A 19,532-nucleotide genomic window follows, 5' to 3' on the forward strand; every position below is an offset into this window, starting at 1 on the left:
CTTATTTGAATGAGTAAAGGGTCACTTCAAAACCTTCAAAAAAAGCATTTTTACTGTTAAACATTGCGAGTTCATTAAAATAAATTTTAAATAAAATACACAATCAAATAAACGGCATAAATTAAATGTGTAAATTCGTTTATCTTTAACGCTTTTTGGTTCATTGTTATGTTATACATATATATTATAACAGTTCTTCAATCTACTCTATAGGAAATTATGAACTCTAAAGAAATTACAAAAATATAAATACAAAAGATCTTAAAACTCATGAGAACTCGGAGAATATTTATTTCTATACAAAAAATTTACTGTGTATTTCGTGAGCTTTTATAGCGCATTTAGTATGTAAATATAAAAGTGTTTTCTACGGCCACGAGAGCGTTTGGAATAGCAGCGCTGGTGGTCTTCTGACCATTTTCTTTACCCATCTTACTTGGTACTTTCTAGTAAAACACCTGTAGGTACTAAGGACTTGGGGGAGCCTATCAAGCTTATCAATCTGCTTTCTTTGTTTGAAACTCTTTGGTACTAGACTAAGCCTTGGATCTCACCCAGTAAGATCATTTTATACTGATCTGCCACTGCCTACCTATGATACCTTATCTTATTTGGTTCACCAAGGGCGATATTCTGAACACAAACGCGAACGTAGAAAACGCATTTTTAACGCGTATTTACGTACTAAATACACGCTAATAGAGCGATCTCTTCGAGCGTAATTCCATTCAGAATACCAGCCCAGGTAGGTACTTTGACTCGATTTGTAATTTGATTAACCTGGATTCTATTTGATCCCTGGTACCTACTCAGTAAAGTAAGAATATTTATTTTAAACTGTTTCGAAAACTTCTAAATATGGTGCGAGATATCAGAATACCAGATTCAGAAATCTCGGCTATCCGAAGCAACACGTATTCTTGTGCTTTGGCCATCTGGAGCCACAAATATCCTCATTGTGCGATGTGGTAGCTTCTCAATTTGTAAAGTCAGTACTTGTAAATCCGATTAACTGTTTTGTTTCTGACCATTTTTACTATTATTATTATTATTAATAATAATAATAATAATATAGTGCCATGGATAACTTATATAGCGCCATTTTCGTAATTTAATACCTCAAGGGCGCTTTAAAAGGTGATTATATAAAGAAATAAATTAAATTTAAACTTTTTTTAATTTGTAATTAAAGTAAAACAATTTTCTTTGTTATCACATGCTACGGATTTATTCAAATGATTTAAAGAACAAGAGGGTTTTAAGATTTTTCCAAAACATCACTTCACTCTCACAGTTTCGCACTTCTGCTGCAAATGCGCGTTCACCGAATTTAGTGTGCTATTTGCGTAGAGGTTTAATAACTATTCTTCTCGACGTAGATGTAGCTGATCTAAGCGTAAGACGTATGTCAGCAAGTTCATCTGAAATGCAAAGTTCCCTTAGATATTCCGGAGCAAAGTTGTGCAGTGACTTATACATAAGACAACAGTTTGTATTCCACTCTCTGTGGAAAACGTAGCCAGTGTAATTCCTAAAATAGTGAAGTGATCTGACTGAACTTAGAGATTCCAAAAATAAGTCTCGCTACGGCATTCAGTACAGACTGTAAGCGATTCTTTTTATTGATTGGTAGATCTGCGAAGATACTATTTCAATAATCGACTCTATACTCTACAAACACATTTATTAATTGACGGACGGCATCATCTGGCAAATGTTTGCATATGCATTTAATTTGCCTTAGCTGGTAAAGCATGAACTTATTGTTCTACTAATTTGAGCGTCAAGAGAAAGGTCAGAATTAAGGAAGACAGAGAAAGCCGTACTCCTAAAATCGGATAGTACCGTATCCTGAATCAAATTCTGTCCTCTGGCTGAAGCCATCCATAAGCGTTCTGTTTTAGATAGGTTTAATGTTAGTCTATTTCCAGCTATTCAGTTTCCTATTTTCTCAATGTATCCATTAATTAAAATGACAAGCACACTTCTCTCACCTGGTTCACAATAAAAATAAATCTAGAGACCACAATCCACATTCTTTTATAATGTTCTATGTATCTTTTGCGTACAGGAGATAGAGAGGAGTGGTCCGAGTACTGACCCTCGAGGTACTCCAGTAGACACCTGAAAGTTGGATGAGCTGTTACCCTGGAATACAACTGCAGTTTATGTAACAAACATCGGACTTTCAGACCACAGATTAGCGCACTGTAAAATTAATATACAAAAACCAACAGCAATTTACAAAATACTCACATCAAGGCCACGGAGAAAGTTAAATTTAGAACATTTTAATTCCGAATTTTTGACATAGTTGATTGGTTCAGGTATTAACCGTCGCTCAAACGACGTTGATCAATTGGCTAAATTGTATAATGGGGGACTATCTAACCTGATAGAAAAACATACACCACCTACTACCAAAACTATTCGAAAAGGAAATTTGATGCATGGTTTGACGAAAATTGTCAACGCAAAAAGAAAGAGTTAAGACGTCTAGAACGAAAATACAAAAATACACTGTCAGCTTCAGACCTATCGATATGGCTAGAAATACAAGCATCTTACAGAACATCAATAAATGAAACAAAATCAAGTTTTTGGTGCACAAAAATCACTGAACAGAGAAAACCTCCAAAACAACTCTGGCGAAACCTTCAATCAGTTCGTTGATCCGATTTTAACCTTGCTTTTGAAAAAATGCATTGGCGTGTTAGTAGTTAATTTTTAACAGACTTTTTAAATCCATTAATGGAGCACAGCATTGTTCCAAGAGCCATAAAGAAAGGTAATGTAACTCCACTTAAAAAAAATCACAATTAGGCGTGGAAGATCTGTCCAAATTTTGCCCTATTTCAAATCTTCCCATCGAATTAAAAATACTATAAAAAATTGTTTCTCATAGGTTTGTTAATTCATTGTAGAATTTACGGTAAGGCAATCGGCATACCGACGTTTTCATTCCACGGAGACAAGATCGATAAGAGTACTTTCTGACACTATACCGGCGGTAGACTCTGGTAATTTGGTGTTGATGGCTTTTTTTTACATGAGTGCTGAATTTGATCATGTAGACCATAATATTTTGCTTAAACATCTGGAGAAAACTTATGGAACATTCAATTTGTAGATATTATTTGTCCATACAATTTCTCCTGCTTATATTATCTTCAATTATACAATACCTTTTGGGACTACATAAGCTCGCAAAAGGCGAATGGCGGGAAAGTTGACTCAATGACATAGGGTGAAAAAATGGATCGGGGTGCAAACATAGCTGAGACGTTTGAACGTCATTTTAAAACAGTCATAGCAATGAACCTCCGCTTTTGGATGTCAATATTGCTAAGTAATGTTTACATACCGGTGCACAGTTTATTGATGAGAAAGATGTGGCCGACACTATAAAAAATTAAGTATACTTAAAGTATACTTATATAATATACTACACTAATTCTCTCGGTCCAGATTTCATTCCGACATTCTTCCTAAAAGGTTGTGTGGAACTGTATTCTTCCCGGAAACATGGAAGATGTCAAAAGTAACTCCCATACATAAGAATGGATCTAAGTCACCCGTAGAAAATCACAGACCTGTAGCTATTCTCTTTGCACCAGCGAAGGTATAATATGTAGAATCGTCGCTTCCAGAGTAGAGCCATTTATTATTAATGAAGAACATATGGGTTCAGAAAAGGCTGTTAAGTTGAGGCAAACCTAATGGTTTTTACGAACTACGTCACGGAAGCTCTGAATGCAGGACATCAGGTAATTGCCAAGGCCTTTGATACTGTCCACCATGATGTCTTATTAAAAAGTCTGTATGAGATCGGTTTCTCAGATGGTATGTCAAAATTAATGGCAAGCTACATCAACTTACAATCAACTTTCCCCAAATTAGAAGCTAATACGTCTCCTATGGCCGATTCACATCAGAGTGTTTCTATACTTAATTGGGTGTCCCGCAAGGCTCTAACCTGAGTCCATTGTTGTTCTCTATTATCATTAATAATAAAAAATAAGTAAGTGATAACTTTTTATGACTTTCGCCTTCTCCAAGTGGATGTATCTAATTATGTGAATGGAGAATGTGAAACAAACGTAGGTTTAATGTTTCCAAGTGTTCTCACGTCCTTCACTATGGCCCAAAAACTTTTTTTTTGCTACAAAATGAATTACCAGAATCCGCTACGAACATAGGATGTTAAGGATCTGGGCGTTAGGTTTGTGAGCACCCTGACATTTCATGATCACACGGAGGCAATCAGTGGTAAATCATTGAAGATGTTAGGACTCGTTTTGCGCACTGCCAGGGTTTTCGAAAATACCCGCGTACTGAGAACTCTCCTTGGTGCGAAATAGACTCGAGAGTTGCTCTATGATTTGGAGGCCACGTGAACTGAAGTGGTCTCTTATGTTAGAGAAAATCCAAAAAAAAATTCTGACATATCTCTATATGAGAGAGTGCGGGTATTATCCGTATTTTCTACGGGTGACTTGGATCAACTCTTATGAATCCAAGTGAAGATCTGCGCGCCATCTAATTCCTAGGCCATAGTTTTTCCTTATTTTTACATAACAATGAAGAGGTTCAGTGGTTTTTTTTATTGGTTAAAAGACTTTAACTTGGCCAAATTAAAAAAAAATGTAAACCATATCGTATTATCAGAGCTATGTTTGTTTAAAGTTCTGTATGTCTGAAATTACTCCACGTGTGACGTTTCAAGTTCTCTTCCACTTCTTCTCAGTCAGTTCTTACCGATTGGTCCGTTCACTTCACCTACCGTAAACGGGAAATCTTTCACAACTCTATTATCATTGGTTGATTCATATGAACTAGTGATGTCGTTTAAAGTAGTTCGTTTTTATTAAAATCTTTTTATCACACATTTCAAGAAACTTTGCCGTACAATTTAATGCTTTATTTTTTACCGCGCGTAAGAAAACATTTTTGAATCTAATTTTTCGTAGGGCTAAAGTTCCTCATTCCAATACATCTTGGTATAAAATAAATAATATTTTTCGCGAACTCCCTCGTAACAAACGCCGTCGTGTAGTCATTTTCGTAGCGCTCACGTGTGAACTGCGACCGAATTTTCGCAATGTCCTTGCGTTCTGTCTCGCGGTCTCGCGCGGTCGAGGCTGTTTATGGAGCAGAGACAAGACAATATTATCATATCTATTATATTGTTCACGTGTAAACGGCCCTGTAGTTTAAATATGTATAATATACTCGTATATGACGTATATGTACATCTTTAGTCTATGGTTCCAATAATAGACAAAACACTGATTCAAATATGAATTTGCGTGTGGAGGTTGGCAATACTGTCGTAGTATTTATTTTTATTGCATGTCAAGGTCAAGAATGGCAGAATCAATCTCTGGGCAGAATGCCGCCTTCTTTCTTCTTTCTCGTTTAAACAATTTAAACGTAGAACGCGTCGATTTATTTACATGATAGATTTCTAATTATACAAGCACGATTTTTCAATAGAGTGCAAAGATGATTTATTGCGATTTAGGATTTAAAAACATAATTCAATTTAAAACTCTGAACATTCATTGAGCGCCAAGCGTGTGTTTATAATTTATACTTTATTTATACTATACACGTGGATTGAAGATTGAGCCAACCAATTACCATTACTGCAACAGATACCAGATTGGACCGAATTAGTCTACAGCTCGTGTCAGGTTATTAGATGGTGTTAAACAGGTTTTTTTTTATTATTGATGGATTCAATTTAAGATAATAAATAGAGCAGTTTCTTTTCTGTATTCTGTCAAATTATATTATTTAGTAACTTGGTATTGTGAATTAATTTGATAGAATTACTGTAAAAGTTGGGGTACGTACGTTGACATATATTAATTACAAGTTTGTAAAAAACATTCCTTCTGAAAATAGTTTTCATTGAAAACTCTTCTTTATTGATCAGGAAAGTTGTCATTGGATTACTTAAATATTAACCTTATAGATTTCATTTTGAATTATAAATTATCTTTTTTAGTAAGCAGTCATAATCAACTACTCTTGTAATATAAAGTTTAACTTATGAATATGATAAAACGTTTAGTCAAACCTAAAACGTTGTCATGTATGTTGTCAATGAATTTTTCTGGCAGATACTTCAATTTTAATGCCAGGTAATTAATTATTGTTTTATTATAATACAGAATGGTTATGCTGCAACTATAATGCTTTTTTAAAAATTGTGGTGTTTTTTTTATTATAAAAAAATATTAATTTCATGCCCATGCTTGTTATTAGTTTTTGTTTACTTATAGCAAAATAAAATAAAGTAACTTTTTTATGTGTTGGTGTGTTAGTTTTCACAAAATAAACACAATGCTGAACATAGAATTATATGATTTTGAAGTTAAAATGAATGATTTTTAATATGATAACATAATGTGTCTCATGAAAATAACAATGCATACACAATGAATCAATACTACGACTACCAGCACGCCATTTCTTTATAGGGGTAGGCAGAGAGAATGGCCCGCCACATATGTCTATCCTGGCATACATTTCTAGCTTCTTCCACATTCATACATCTTGTCATGCATGCCCTTAGGTTCTGCCCGTTTTTGACATGACCAGACTTAAGATTTTGGTTTATCTGATCATGTCACGTCTTCCTTGGTCTTCCTCGTCCCACGTTACCACGTTACATTCTTGCCATATATGCCTGTTTTACCATTCTTTTGTCATCTATAGTTCTACCGGACCAAACCAATACAAATTAATTTATTACAAAAAGTTAAAAATTAAGGTGATGAACATTGCTCTTAGTGAACCCACTGCTTAATTATCCCTAGAGCTTATGATTAAATAAATAAATATGAGGGAAATGTTAAACAATAAAAATAAATTTCTAATTAAGTTATACATTAGAAAACAAATCTTATAAAAGAAACCTTTTCTTGTTATTTCAATTCAAGTTGGTAACTACATTTTACTAGTTGTGAGATATTGCATCCCAAACAACAATTCAAATAAAAGTGCAAGCTTAATATTTAATTTTTTGTATTTCTTAAATATGGAATATTTTTATTTACTTTTTAAATAAAGATTATTTGATGCCATTTTTATTTTATAAATGCAGGTTCATCCGATAATAAAGCAAAATGTTTTCAGAACGATGGCAAAGATATTGAATGGAACAGAAATCGCTGCTCAATTAAAAAATGAGTTAAAAAATGAAATAGATTCTTGGGTAGCGAGCGACCACAAGAGACCACAGTTGACCTGCGTGTTAGTTGGAAATGATCCTGCTAGTGCCACTTATGTGCGAAAAAAGATGGAAGCCGCACAGTTAGTTGGTGTGTATCTTACACTTAATTTTTTGCAAAAAAGTAAATAATGTATCTGTACCTCAGAGGCAAACGGATGCAAATCCAGATTTTGATGAAATGACATTTCGATATTCGTATCCAGTTTATGATCATGTCCATGGTTTTTGAAGAAATGTAAGTTTTATAATAAAAGAACCAATGTATTAAGATACTAAAAATACAAATAAATGCTTTAAATGATTAGAAATCACTTAGAGAAAGTAGATTCTTTGGGATTTGGTTGAACATTTGACGTTTGGATTTGCATCCGTCTCCCTCTGAGGTACAGATATATACTGTGACATTAGAAATTATATTTTATTATTGTAGGTTTTTAATTAGCAACAGACTAAAATTCAAATCCTTTGCTATATAGATTAATGTATCACTAGTTTCAAGTCTATTTAATTGTAATATTGCGCACAAAAATTAAGCAAAATTTCAAATTAAAGTCATTTACGGAACATAATATATATGCACACAACAATTAAGTTAATGAGAAAGATCAGTGGTTTAAAAATATAAAAAAATTGTTAGTAAACTATCAAACTAAGCTAAAAAAAATATGAATCGTATTATCAGCGCCATGATTTTTTTAAATTTTGTGATTTTGAAATTACTCCGCCTGTGACGTCTTAAGTTCTCTACGGTGAGTTGTTCTCATTGATAAGTTGACTTCCCAGTAAACGGAAATGTATCACAACTCTCTACCATTGGTTGATTTCGGAAAACTGGTGATGTTGTTATAAGTAGTTTGATTTTTATCAAAATCATTTTTATAAATTTTTTCATACATTTTTGAGAAACTTTCCTGTATAATATAGTGCTCTTATTTTGACCTCACTTAAGAAAACATCTATTATACTCCATTTCCCGTTGCACTGAACTTCCTAATTGTAATAGGGATGTAACGAGTTTGGCAATTAATCAATTTTAGCGAAATTGACTGTACATCCCCTGGGATAAATAAAATAAATATAATGTTATTTTATGAATTGTGGTTTTTAAATATTTTTTGTAATGAATTAATAATTTAAGAAAAACATTTAAAAGATTGCAAACTAAATGCCAGTAATCTGTTTGCACTGTTCTTTTAAAAACTTTCTGTACAAACAATTATGGTAATGATTTGTGTTTTATGGAATTTAAAACATGTATTCAATAATAACACAAGGATTTTTCAGGGATTATTAGCAACACAATTAATATCAATGCCAGTATTTCTCAGAAAGATTTACTAGACAAATTGAATGAACTAAACAATGATGATAGCATCGACGGAATTCTCGTACAGTTGCCATTACCGGAATCTATTGACGAAAGGACTGTATGCAATGCTGTAGTACCAGAGAAGGACGTTGATGGCTTTCATATTATGAATGTTGGAAAACTATGTTTGGATATGGATACCCTCATACCGTGCACTCCAGCTGGTGTTATAGAAATTATTAAACGGTATTTATATCTTAATTGAATATACTATCTGTAGCTTCTTTTGTGAAGATGGGTGGAGAAGAATTACGTGATTTATTTATCTTGCTGTTTTTATCAAATTAATATGCAGTTTAGATTTAAAAAATATTTTTAGTGTTGATTATCACAATAATTGATCGTGGCACAGTTGGTTAGACGGCCAGCTGTGAAACTGCCGTCACAGGTCGATTTCCGCCAGAAAAAAAATCAATACAAGAATCATATTTTCTCAATTGGTCTAGGTGTTGTGGAGAATTTTTTATAATCTCCTTTCATATCCCCTCTAAATAGAGGCTTCGTGGGTTATTTCTTTTAAAAAAAATTGTTTTAATACAGTCTGCCTGTGAATTCTATCGTTCACCCTGAATACTTATGACATTTGATCAACAAACAAACAACAAACCTTGATCACATGGCAAAATTATATTCATATGTATATTAAAGAAATAATGATATTTAAAAAATATTATATACGTAGGCGCTCGAAGTGTTACCAACTTAACGCTGCTGTAGCAACCAAACGGCTAATGTCAGTCTGTTATATTGTTAATAATTCTACCAAAGCATATCGTTTTATGTCACAGATAAAAAAAGTTGTCAAAATAGAATTCAAACTCAAAAGTGTTGTTGCTCTGTATTTGGATGGAAAATCGCAACCAGCCATTATTAATGAGCTACGATATTTACATATGAACAAAATGTTTCTGTTTCGGACCATTTCATGTTACAATGATACTAGTAACATTAAAAAACGCCATGAACGTGGACATCCAAAAACAGCAACATCGACGAAGGCCAGAATTCAACGTAATCCACGAAAAAGCGCAGTTCAATTGGTGAAAAATCTCAATGTGCCTGCTCGTAGCATGGGGCGCTTATCAAAAAATGAACTACAATTGAAGCCCTACAAAATACAAAATGTGCAAGATTTAACGCCTGCACAAAAGGCAGTTCGCCTAGCAAGAGCAAAAATGTGAAAACAATGACAAGCTAGAAAATTTGGTCTTTTCTTATAAAAAAAAATTTGCGGTTCAGCAATATGTAAACAAACAAAATGATCGTTTATGTTTACAATACAAATTAAAAGACAAACCAGCAAATTGCTCTGCAAAAGCAAGCGCCTGCATCAGTGATGGTTTGGGCCGCGGTAGCTGCCACAGGACGCTAACCACTTGTTTTCATTGAACAGTGCGTAAAAGTAAATCGGCAAATCTACCGTAAAAAGATTTTAAATGATGCGTTGTTACCTTGGGCACGTAAAAAAATCGGTAGAAACCATTGGATGTTTTAACATGATTCGGCACCATCCCATAAAGCCTGTGAAACCCAACGTTTTTAACAAGAAAAAGATCCCAGCTTCATTTCATCACAACAGTGGCCTCCATATTCCCCGGACTTTTCCATATAGTCCATTCTAGAGGCCAAAGTAACAGCTAAAAAATATGAGACGGTCGACGCCTTAAAGATTGCTCTTCTCCGAGAATGGGACAAAATACCATCAGCCCACATTCTTGACAGACTCCATGCTTTTATCCGCGCTAAAGTTGAGCACATCAAACAATAACATTTTTTTTAATGTAATGGTTTTACGATATACTGAAGTTTTTAAATCAAAAAAATCTAAATTGACAAAATTACAAATTTTTTAATTGGTAACACTTTGAGTGCCGACCCCTGTATACCTATGTTTAAAGTTTTTTATTTGCTTATGTTGATAAGTAGCTTGTCTAGTAATTATTTAATGATTATTTTATTTCAATATGTTTGTTACAGTTATATATTATAAAAATGCATATTATGTATATAATAAAAAGTATAGGATGAAATTGTTTGCTAAAACTGCAAAATAACCTTGGCAATCTTTTGTCAAAATTGATATATTCAACATAGGGTAGGTAGCACTCCTAAGACATTATTTAGTTGTTACGTAATGTGTGTACCTATCTACATTACACAACATTATTGACAGGAACATTATTATTATTTACAGGAACAACATTGAAACATTTGGCTGTAATGCCGTAGTTGTTAGTCGATCTAAAAATATAGGCCTGCCCGTTGCTATGTTACTCCATGCTGATGGTAGACATGAATCTGGTCTAGGAATGGATGCCACAGTCACCATATGTCATCGCTACACTCCCGCAGAACAACTCGCCATGCATTGTCGTAATGCGGATATTATTATTACAGCGACAGGTGAAGCTACGCTTTCTTATCACATTACACTTATTCTGTATAAGTTAGTTTTTACCTGGTTTGTGTTAAATATTGATGACCCTATTCATTTGTTTTTTATTCATTTATATCATTTAAAATATTTGCCACTTTAATGTTACATTAATGCTTTAAAAAGAAATTAACAGTATTTTTTTAATCATTGTAAAATGTGTACAAACCAGTATTAGGTTTTTGTTTATTTTAAAATACTATATACATTTCAGGTATACCTGGTTTGATCAAAGCTGACATGGTGAAACCGGGAGCAACTGTTATTGATGTGGGATTAACAAAAATAACCGACCCCGACACTGGAGCAAATAGATTTGTCGGAGATGTAGACTTTAAAGGTTGGACCTTTCTTACCTATGTATTATATTAATTACAACTCAATTAGTCTTTTACAAAATAAAAGAAACATTTCGTCAAGATCATAGAACAACACGCTTGTGATTTTCTTCAACTTTCGACACTATCTCACAACTCGATGAGTACATTTGGGTTAGTTATATATATTGAAGTTTATTAAAACCTGGAATATAAAGCGTTTACAAAACCTTTTTAAATATTTTATTTTATTTATTACATTTACGGCCTAAGCCAATTACAACAGTTACACAAAGAAACATATATATATATATATATATATACAAGAAACTGAACAAAAAGAACATAAAACTATGTAGCAAAGACAAACAAGGGTAATACAATAATGGTATACAATATATTCATAAACACGATAAACTTATAATACCTCAAGCTAAACCATGCCGATCCATCTTCATCTCACGCTGTTTTAGTGGCGAAGAGATCTATGAAAAGCCGAAAGATCTATCCCAAAGAATTCCAAGTCGTGTGATGAATTGACTAATGTACACATTCTGGACATTGGGAGCATAAAAACAAAAGATGCTCTTAGATGATTGAATAAATAGCAGATTTTGACTTCTGGTGACATGGTTGGGAACATGAAAAAAAAATGATCGCAACAGTGATGGAACATCACGTATAGCATTAAGTATTTTGAAAATGCATATAAGGTCCATCTCAGTTCTAGTTTCTCCAATGAAGACAGCTAAAGAGATTGCTCTATTTCAAAATAAGAATAATTACCCCTTTGCAATTCGAGCAACCATGCCACTTTTCTTAGAAACAGACAGACTCGATATAGTCAATAAGAGTCCTATAGAATGGAGAACAAATTGGAGAAGCGAATTCTAGATGGAGTCAAACTAGTGAGCAATAAAGAGTTGTGATGGTATTCATATTTTTGAAGTCCGTCATCATTCTATTGATAAAACCGAAAAGTTTGAGAAATTTGTTTACAGTATTATCAATGTGTTCACGATAGGAGAGTTTACTATCTAAAGTACTGTCAAGATCCTTTATTGGTAAAAACGTTGAAAGGGAAATATTTTTTAGCTTATAGTTGAATTGTATAGGTTTTTTTCGTCAAGAGAAAGATATTATTTCAAATTTGTCAATGTTTAGTTGTAGACAATTGATGTCGCACCATCCATTAAAACAATTAATTTATAAAAGAATATATAATTAAATACAAAAGAAAGTCGATGTCGCATTTTTTGGACACATGTTGTTGTTCTACGATCACGACTATTTATGTCATATTGTTACATTAATGTAACATGAAATGTATTTTAGCTATGTATTTATTTATTTATAATGCCTACCGGTCTTTTACATATACAGAATACTATTTAAAAATAAGACTGATTTTATAAGTAACCAATAATTATTGAACGATTCATTAAATCTTTCATTTAGTTTTAAATTTATTCCAAAATGAGGTATTTTAAATATTGTGATTGCCCTACAATAACCCTACACAAATAATAATATTCTGTAACGCACAAAAAATTTTAAAAGCATGAAAATAAATTGGACTACTAATAATTGTACCTTTTATCCGTGAATCAGATAAGTGAAAGTTTATGAAGTGATAATGTGTATTTATTTTTGAAGTGATCGTGTGTATTTATTATGAATGATTTATTTACACCTTTTATCAAAAATACAATTTTACGTTCACTTTGCCCAGCTAACAAGGGTACATACCCCGTTCCAAGCTAGGCAATTATATTCTAATATATATGATAATAGTTAACAAATTAATGAATTGCTATTGAAATATCATTTAAAGGAATACATTAGGTACATTCTTAAACACGGATACAGTAGAACCTCGATTACTCGGATTGGATTTAATATTTTATTTTTTTACAAATTAAACTAATTTGCAAAACACCATGTATTGAAATTAGTTGTCTCAATATCAAATGGCCAAGTATCTACTTATGACTTCGAAGAGTGTCTCTTCATGTCTTTCATTCAAAAGCGATCCTTGGTCAGTCAATATTATGTGAAAAGTTATATTTTTAAACACAAGTTTGAATGCAGATACAAATTTCTAGACAAGTTTGGGTTTGGCGACATAATGTTAGGGAATTGGAAATACACGAAGAAAAGCTTTTTCGCTTCCACTTTTCAGTGTTTAGATGTCGCCAGATGGATATCTAAATGGTATGAGAGACAGGAAGAATGTAACTCGAGACAAGTTATATTAAAAAATAAACGTGATTTGGCAGCTTCTAAAAGGAAACCTAATTTTAAGCAAAAATCAATCATTGATTTTTTTTATTGTCAGAAGTTTTATGGTAAAGTTTTACATCTACAAAAAAAATTACGTGCATATATTTCAATAAAAACATTCACAATAATATGAATATATGTATATTTTTCTTTCTCCTCTTGATTATATTATTACATTCGGTTACCCTCATCCTCAATTAGTCTGGATAATTGAGGTTCTACTGTACTTTAAATTATACCGAAATCAGCAATGCATGCAATCACACCCTTCATACAGTACACCGGACTACCATTTTACACGATTATATATGTTCCATGCAATACCGTATAAAAAAAGTATACTAAAATAAAGAATAATTTATGGAAAAATCAATTCAGAATATCAAAAAAACACAATTTAATTATTGTTCATTGGATCTTTAATCACTTAAGATATCCAGAGCCTTCCACGTACCACTCTGTGCCTACTGAAGTAGTAAGTACATGCAAGGGATGTAGTAAAGTCCATAAACAATGCATAGAATTACATCATGAAAAAAAACAGGAGTCCGGTTTAGATATATACAAATATGGCTTTTTACCTTAATTTGATTTCCTATTTATGTTATTATTCCAGAAGTATCGGAGGTAGCTGGTGCTATTACCCCTGTCCCTGGCGGAGTGGGTCCCATGACTGTGGCGATGCTTATGAAGAACACATTCATAGCAGCCAAAAATAGAGACAAAATATATAAAAAATGACTTTATTAAGCACATTCCATGAACTCATATTAACTATAACTGTCGAAACAGTATTTCTATGCAAATATAAAATAAATGTATTTAAAAATTTATCCATTTTTTATTTAATGCTTAAACAATTTATACATTAAATTAATTAATGAACTTTGAACTTAAAATATAAAACAAATTTTATTTTACATACATATTTTACATAAAACAGATATATTTACATCCTGTTAAATAACATTCAATGTTTTAAAGATAATGTCGGTCAAATGTTCACCACGGCGTTTAATTCAAGGTCCAATTTTCATTAGTTTCCTCATTAGATGAGCAAAGTAGGTTAAAAAAAATTACTACCCTGGCAACACTAACGAAATGTCCATTTTGTTTTCTTCGACAATCGACAGATGGAAAAATAATTCAATTTTTAAGTAATGCATTTGCTAATTACACATGAAATGTGATCTTATCCTGTTTCTTTAAGATCCCAGCAGTATTTCTACACTTTAAAACGACACGACACGGCATAGTTGAATTTAAATCGGGAGTTGCGTACTGAGCGATGTCTACAAAGAAACTAATGGGTCAAAACGTAAAACTACTCTTTTAAAGAGTAGTTTAGTCGCCTTCTGTTTGATGCTCGTATGCGATTTCTGGACTATTCTTAATTCTATGGTTGCAATGTTGAAAACTCAAATTTATGTACCCATTTTGACAAATTAATAGTAAAAAACAAACCTTAAATAATCAACAAATAAGACCAACATGAAACACATCTACTACAAATGCTGATTGACACTGACCTTTATACTTTATATCATAACCTTCTTATCAGTATTATAAAGCCGTTTTTAGTGTGTTCATATTACTAAAAATATATGTTTACCATAAATAAATACAGGGATACATCTGACCGGGGTACCATAGTTAATAAAAACATTCATAATTCATCTTGTTTTTTATCGAATAAGGCAAAAAAACATAGTATTATAAAATAACTAGTCTTTAGAGTACAGAATAGAAAAAGACATGACAGCCGATTGTGAAACAAAATAAATTTGTGAAGAATTCGGTAATTAAAATTCAAAATTCTGTAGAAAGGTGCTTTATTTTCAGTTAAAAAAAATAAAAATATATCACATTGTGGGCTCAACAAGTAAATTGTGTACCTACTGGTCAGCCAAGCTTGTTTTATAAAAAAGTAGGTTTTCCTTTTGTTTAAAAAAGTGCATGTATGTCATCTAACAGGGATTTTTATTTTATGCAAGTGACTACACTTTGCTTCATATTATATGACCACACTGACGATTACGCATCATTGTAAATTGACATTTCATAGTTCGACATTACAAAACTGTTTAAAACATTGAAAGAAACGAATACAGTTTGGTCAATTCAACCTAATTAAGTGTTTTGGGTATAAGGTCGCAACAATGTTTGAGTATGTCCAAATGCTTGCAGACTGGCTGGATTTCCTCCCTAAGGAGTTATTCATATTTAAATTTATTTCAAAAGAGAGGGAAAACATTTTTGAGAAGGGAATATGGAAGACTTCCATATTCCCTTCTCAAAAATGTTTTCCCTCTCTATTGAAATAAATTTAACAATGTTCTAAAGTAAAATCATCATGTTTTTTTTGACATTCAATCATCGATGTGGCCATATATGAAGCAAAGTGTAGTCGCATACAGATAATAAAAATCCAGAAATTTATTTTTTCTCCCCGTGAGAAGATTCCCTGGAATGCATTTGAGAAAAAAAAACAGAATATCACATTTATAAAAATGTAGATCAATCAAGATATTCCATTTAATTTACACAAAAAACAGTATATTATTTGTCTATTCCATAATATCAAGTAAGGCAAGTAAGATAATAAATTATTGTCCTGAATTCGGTACTCGAATGTAATCATTCATATTTTGCACAATTGACTCACATTTAGATCATTGTGCAAAACAGACTAACGACTGACTGAAATGTAAATAGCCAGTTTACTTGTTCAGCTGATCCTCCTAACAAATACTGTACCGTTTGACAATATTGGGAATTTTAATGATAAAATTATTTACACATAAACACAAAAAGTTTAGAACTGATATTTAATTATGTTTGATGTGTTTAACATTTTTAATTTTTCCAATAAGTGCCTTAATGTCCTCCGGGCTCAAGTAACCGGTCGTTGTCATATGAAAATATATTTAAAAAATTATCAACAAAACTCTTTAAATGGGTGGGGTCTATCTCTTATAAGCAAAAAGTTATTGACAAAAATAAAAAGTAAGTCTTACACTTTTTTGAAAAACCTTTAGGTTTACGTAAATTGTGGTAATTAAAAAATCTTGTTTAATTATTATTGCATTGTTTTAACTTTTAATAGCAAAAATAACGTAGATATTTAGGAATAAAAATATGGGAGCATAAATTTTATGTAATTAAAAAAAAAAGTTATGTGAATACAAATTTAATTGGAAAAATGTCCCCTTCAGTATATATTGATAATTATTTTACTAGAGACACTTACTTACTTTACAATACAAAAGAAAAATGTTTTCATCTATTTTCCATAAATTCCAAGAAATACGACCTCAAACATAACCCTGTGCTGCTGGAACCACTCCAGTCAGCGCAGTGAGTTACCGCTGCCGCTCTGGAGACCCCATTTTACTGTCAAGACGCCACATCTTGCCGCCGTTGTCAGTCCTCCAATAGATTATTTAGCTGACCGTCGTTGTGCTAGTAACAACATGTATTGTTTGTTTGCCTTGTTTTTTTTTTGTTACTTTTTTATTTGTTTTGTTTTCATTACTTGGTTTTTAGTTTTGTTTTCATTATCTTATAATAAATTTTTAATAAAATACCCAGGAACCGGTCTTCTTGGAAATCGGCATCTGTATAGATTCTCAGCGGCTCGAGCATTACCATCACAAAAATCATATACAAAATGCATATCTGGTATGTATTCTCTAGATAAGTTATCCAATTTAGGCATTTTACACTAGGCAAAAGGTGTACAACAAAAAAAAAAACCAAAACCAAACTTATAACAAAGTAATGAAAATGAAACTTTGTTACAAAGTAACTAAAACAAAACAAGAAAAGCAGAGTTCGCCAAAGAAACGATACATACTATAATATTCATAATAATGAACAAACGATTGGTCGACTAAATAATGGAATGACAAACTGACAATGACAGCAAGATGGGGTGGGGTCTTGACAGCAAAATGGTGTCTCTCGGGCAGCGGCAGTGACTCACTGCACCGACTATAGTATTTCCGAAAATAGCACTTTTGGGGTCGTGTTTCTAGGAATCTTTAGGAATTGTTCTAGTGTATTGTAGAATGAATGTCTTCAATAAAATAATTATCAATAATAATAAAATGTTCTTTAATGGTAATTTCTCCCATTAAATCAGTATTTATGGATTTTTTAAAAATGCTATATTATTTTGATGTTATTTTTGGTTGTTTTTGCTTTTTATAGTTAAAGCGATAATAATATTTTAACGAGATTGTTTTAGTGCTACAATTTCCTTAAATCTAAAAAAAGTGTAAGATCTATCACTAAAATGATTAGCTATTTTTTTTAACAACTTTTTAATTATAAGAGATAGACCTCCATTTCAAAGTTTTTTTGTAGATAACTTTTTAAATATTTTCATATGAAAATGGCCTGTCATTTGACACATAGTCCATTATACATTATTATTGATTTCTTCTTTACATATTCAAATGTAAGAACTGCACTTTTTATATTAAATACTTCACAACTCATTTAAAATAAGCAGTTTGTTTATGAATTCATTTTGCTTTCCATTTCTCAAATTTAATAAACTCAAAAGAAAAATATTGCATGCCCAACAATGATTATTAAATTAGTACTATTCTACGTGCTCATGTTGGCCCGTTGATTCCCTCCAATTATTTTGTATCATTTCTATAAGCAGTTTCCACCATGATGATTTACTAATATAGTAAACAAGGCATACTACGATAAATGTCCAAGATAATACCAAAAAGTAATCCAGCTCTTTATCTGGTACACTGGGAACTGGACCTTGAAAGTCTTGAGAATGCACTACAATAACATCTTCTTTAATCCCAGTGTATATTTGGACAAACTTAACAAACGCGTGAACAGTATATTCCGTTCCATTAAACTTGGCGATTGGCCTTCCGTTATGGAACAAAATGAGAGTTGGAACCCCGACTATTCCGTATTGTGTGTTGACTCCGTGATACTTCAAGGCGTCTAGAGCGACCATCTTTATATCAGGAAATGATCTGGCAAATCCGTTAAAGTGAGGAGCTGCCATTGCACTAAACGGGCATAATCTTGAATAAAATAATACAACCATACAATTGGCTTCCATTTCCTTATTTGTTATTTCATTGTCTGATACTAAGAGCTCTATCAATCTGGAGCTATTAACAATTTCTACAGAACTCGATAACCGTTCTTTTGTAGTTGCATTAACGAGGGTTAATTTGCAGTTAACAATTCTTTTGGTTTCATTAATCAAAACTTTGGCGTTAAGATCCAAATCCGTAGAATTGTTTGTATTATTCAATAAATGAATATCTTTATTTTCATTAATTAATTCCTCGCTTTGAGATGGTAAATTTGTAACTGATGCTGTAAATTCGGATTCTAAATCAACGTCTTCTGATAATTGAAGGGATTCGGAATTAAGTATTTCTTCGGGAGATGAGGACCCAATCCCTAAAACATATTAGAGTAGTTAAATTACATTATGGGTGAAAAAAATATAGTTTAAGTAATAATTGCACTTACATATAAAAAAAAACATAAATAAAATTTTCTGGGTTGTCATTATAGATCTCATTGAGTTAGCAACCAGCAGCAGATATTTTTTTTCATATGAACTCCGGTTTGTTTGTCGACTAAACATATATTTATTTATTTATAATATTTATTCATTGGCTGTATTTTTATTATTTTGTGACATATGACATCTCATTTTTATAGACTATATTCATAGACAATAATTAATAATTAGTAAGTGCAGAAATACGAAAATGCGTAGTCTTCTTTTTTTGTTGTTTTATGGCTTTGTAACTCCCAAGGGGTACACACAAAATATTATAATAGTAATATTTAAAGGGAACCCAAAGGCACATCAGTGAGACTGACAGA

The 19,532-nt window shown here is 32.1% G+C and overlaps 2 protein-coding genes and 1 long non-coding RNA gene across 8 annotated transcripts; 1 reads left to right on the plus strand and 2 right to left on the minus strand.

Moving 5' to 3' along the window:
- Nucleotides 1–1,200: 1,200 nt before the first annotated feature.
- On the minus strand, nt 1,201–14,364 carry LOC148275971 (uncharacterized). The gene is made up of 3 exons (XR_015823897.1): nt 14,228–14,364; nt 1,995–2,124; nt 1,201–1,421 (listed from the first exon to the last, which is right to left on the minus strand). It is a non-coding gene; the product is annotated as an uncharacterized LOC148275971 (long non-coding RNA).
- Nmdmc (NAD-dependent methylenetetrahydrofolate dehydrogenase) lies at nt 5,333–14,475 on the plus strand. 6 transcript variants are annotated; one of them, XM_088234957.1, is made up of 7 exons: nt 5,333–5,718; nt 6,014–6,149; nt 7,147–7,331; nt 8,528–8,798; nt 10,807–11,015; nt 11,261–11,386; nt 14,263–14,475. In XM_088234957.1, exons 2-7 carry the CDS (start codon nt 6,058–6,060, stop codon nt 14,385–14,387), a joined length of 1,008 nt encoding a protein of 335 aa, XP_088091083.1. In that variant the 5' UTR covers nt 5,333–5,718; nt 6,014–6,057; the 3' UTR covers nt 14,388–14,475. The 6 variants fall into 6 exon arrangements, with proteins under 6 accessions (XP_088091083.1, XP_088091088.1, XP_088091086.1 ...); XM_088234956.1 differs by having other exon boundaries at nt 5,358–5,696; XM_088234959.1 differs by having other exon boundaries at nt 5,656–5,851.
- A 3,715-nt stretch (nt 14,476–18,190) lies between these two features.
- bug (thioredoxin domain-containing protein bug) lies at nt 18,191–19,361 on the minus strand. The gene is made up of 2 exons (XM_088234963.1): nt 19,170–19,361; nt 18,191–19,097 (listed from the first exon to the last, which is right to left on the minus strand). Exons 1-2 carry the CDS (start codon nt 19,285–19,287, stop codon nt 18,256–18,258), a joined length of 960 nt encoding a protein of 319 aa, XP_088091089.1. The 5' UTR covers nt 19,288–19,361; the 3' UTR covers nt 18,191–18,255.
- Between the last annotated feature and the right edge of the window lie 171 nt (nt 19,362–19,532).

The sequence above is a fragment of the Micrasema longulum genome, unplaced genomic scaffold, assembly GCF_059751315.1.
Source record: "Micrasema longulum isolate JH-2025_06_02 unplaced genomic scaffold, ASM5975131v1 h1tg001309l, whole genome shotgun sequence".
Lineage (NCBI taxonomy): Eukaryota > Metazoa > Arthropoda > Insecta > Trichoptera > Brachycentridae > Micrasema > Micrasema longulum.

Excerpts from the sequence above, each read along its gene's own strand:
- Nmdmc (XM_088234957.1), top strand. The coding sequence starts at position 6,058 with ATGAATATGATAAAACGTTTAGTCAAACCTAAAACGTTGTCATGTATG. Across the intron at positions 11,016-11,260 it reads TATTATTATTACAGCGACAG|GTATACCTGGTTTGATCAAA; the intron begins GTGAAGCTACGC and ends TATACATTTCAG. Across the intron at positions 11,387-14,262 it reads CGGAGATGTAGACTTTAAAG|AAGTATCGGAGGTAGCTGGT; the intron begins GTTGGACCTTTC and ends TTATTATTCCAG.
- bug (XM_088234963.1), bottom strand. The coding sequence starts at position 19,287 with ATGTTTAGTCGACAAACAAACCGGAGTTCATATGAAAAAAAATATCTG. Across the intron at positions 19,098-19,169 it reads ATTTATGTTTTTTTTTATAT|GGATTGGGTCCTCATCTCCC; the intron begins GTAAGTGCAATT and ends AATATGTTTTAG.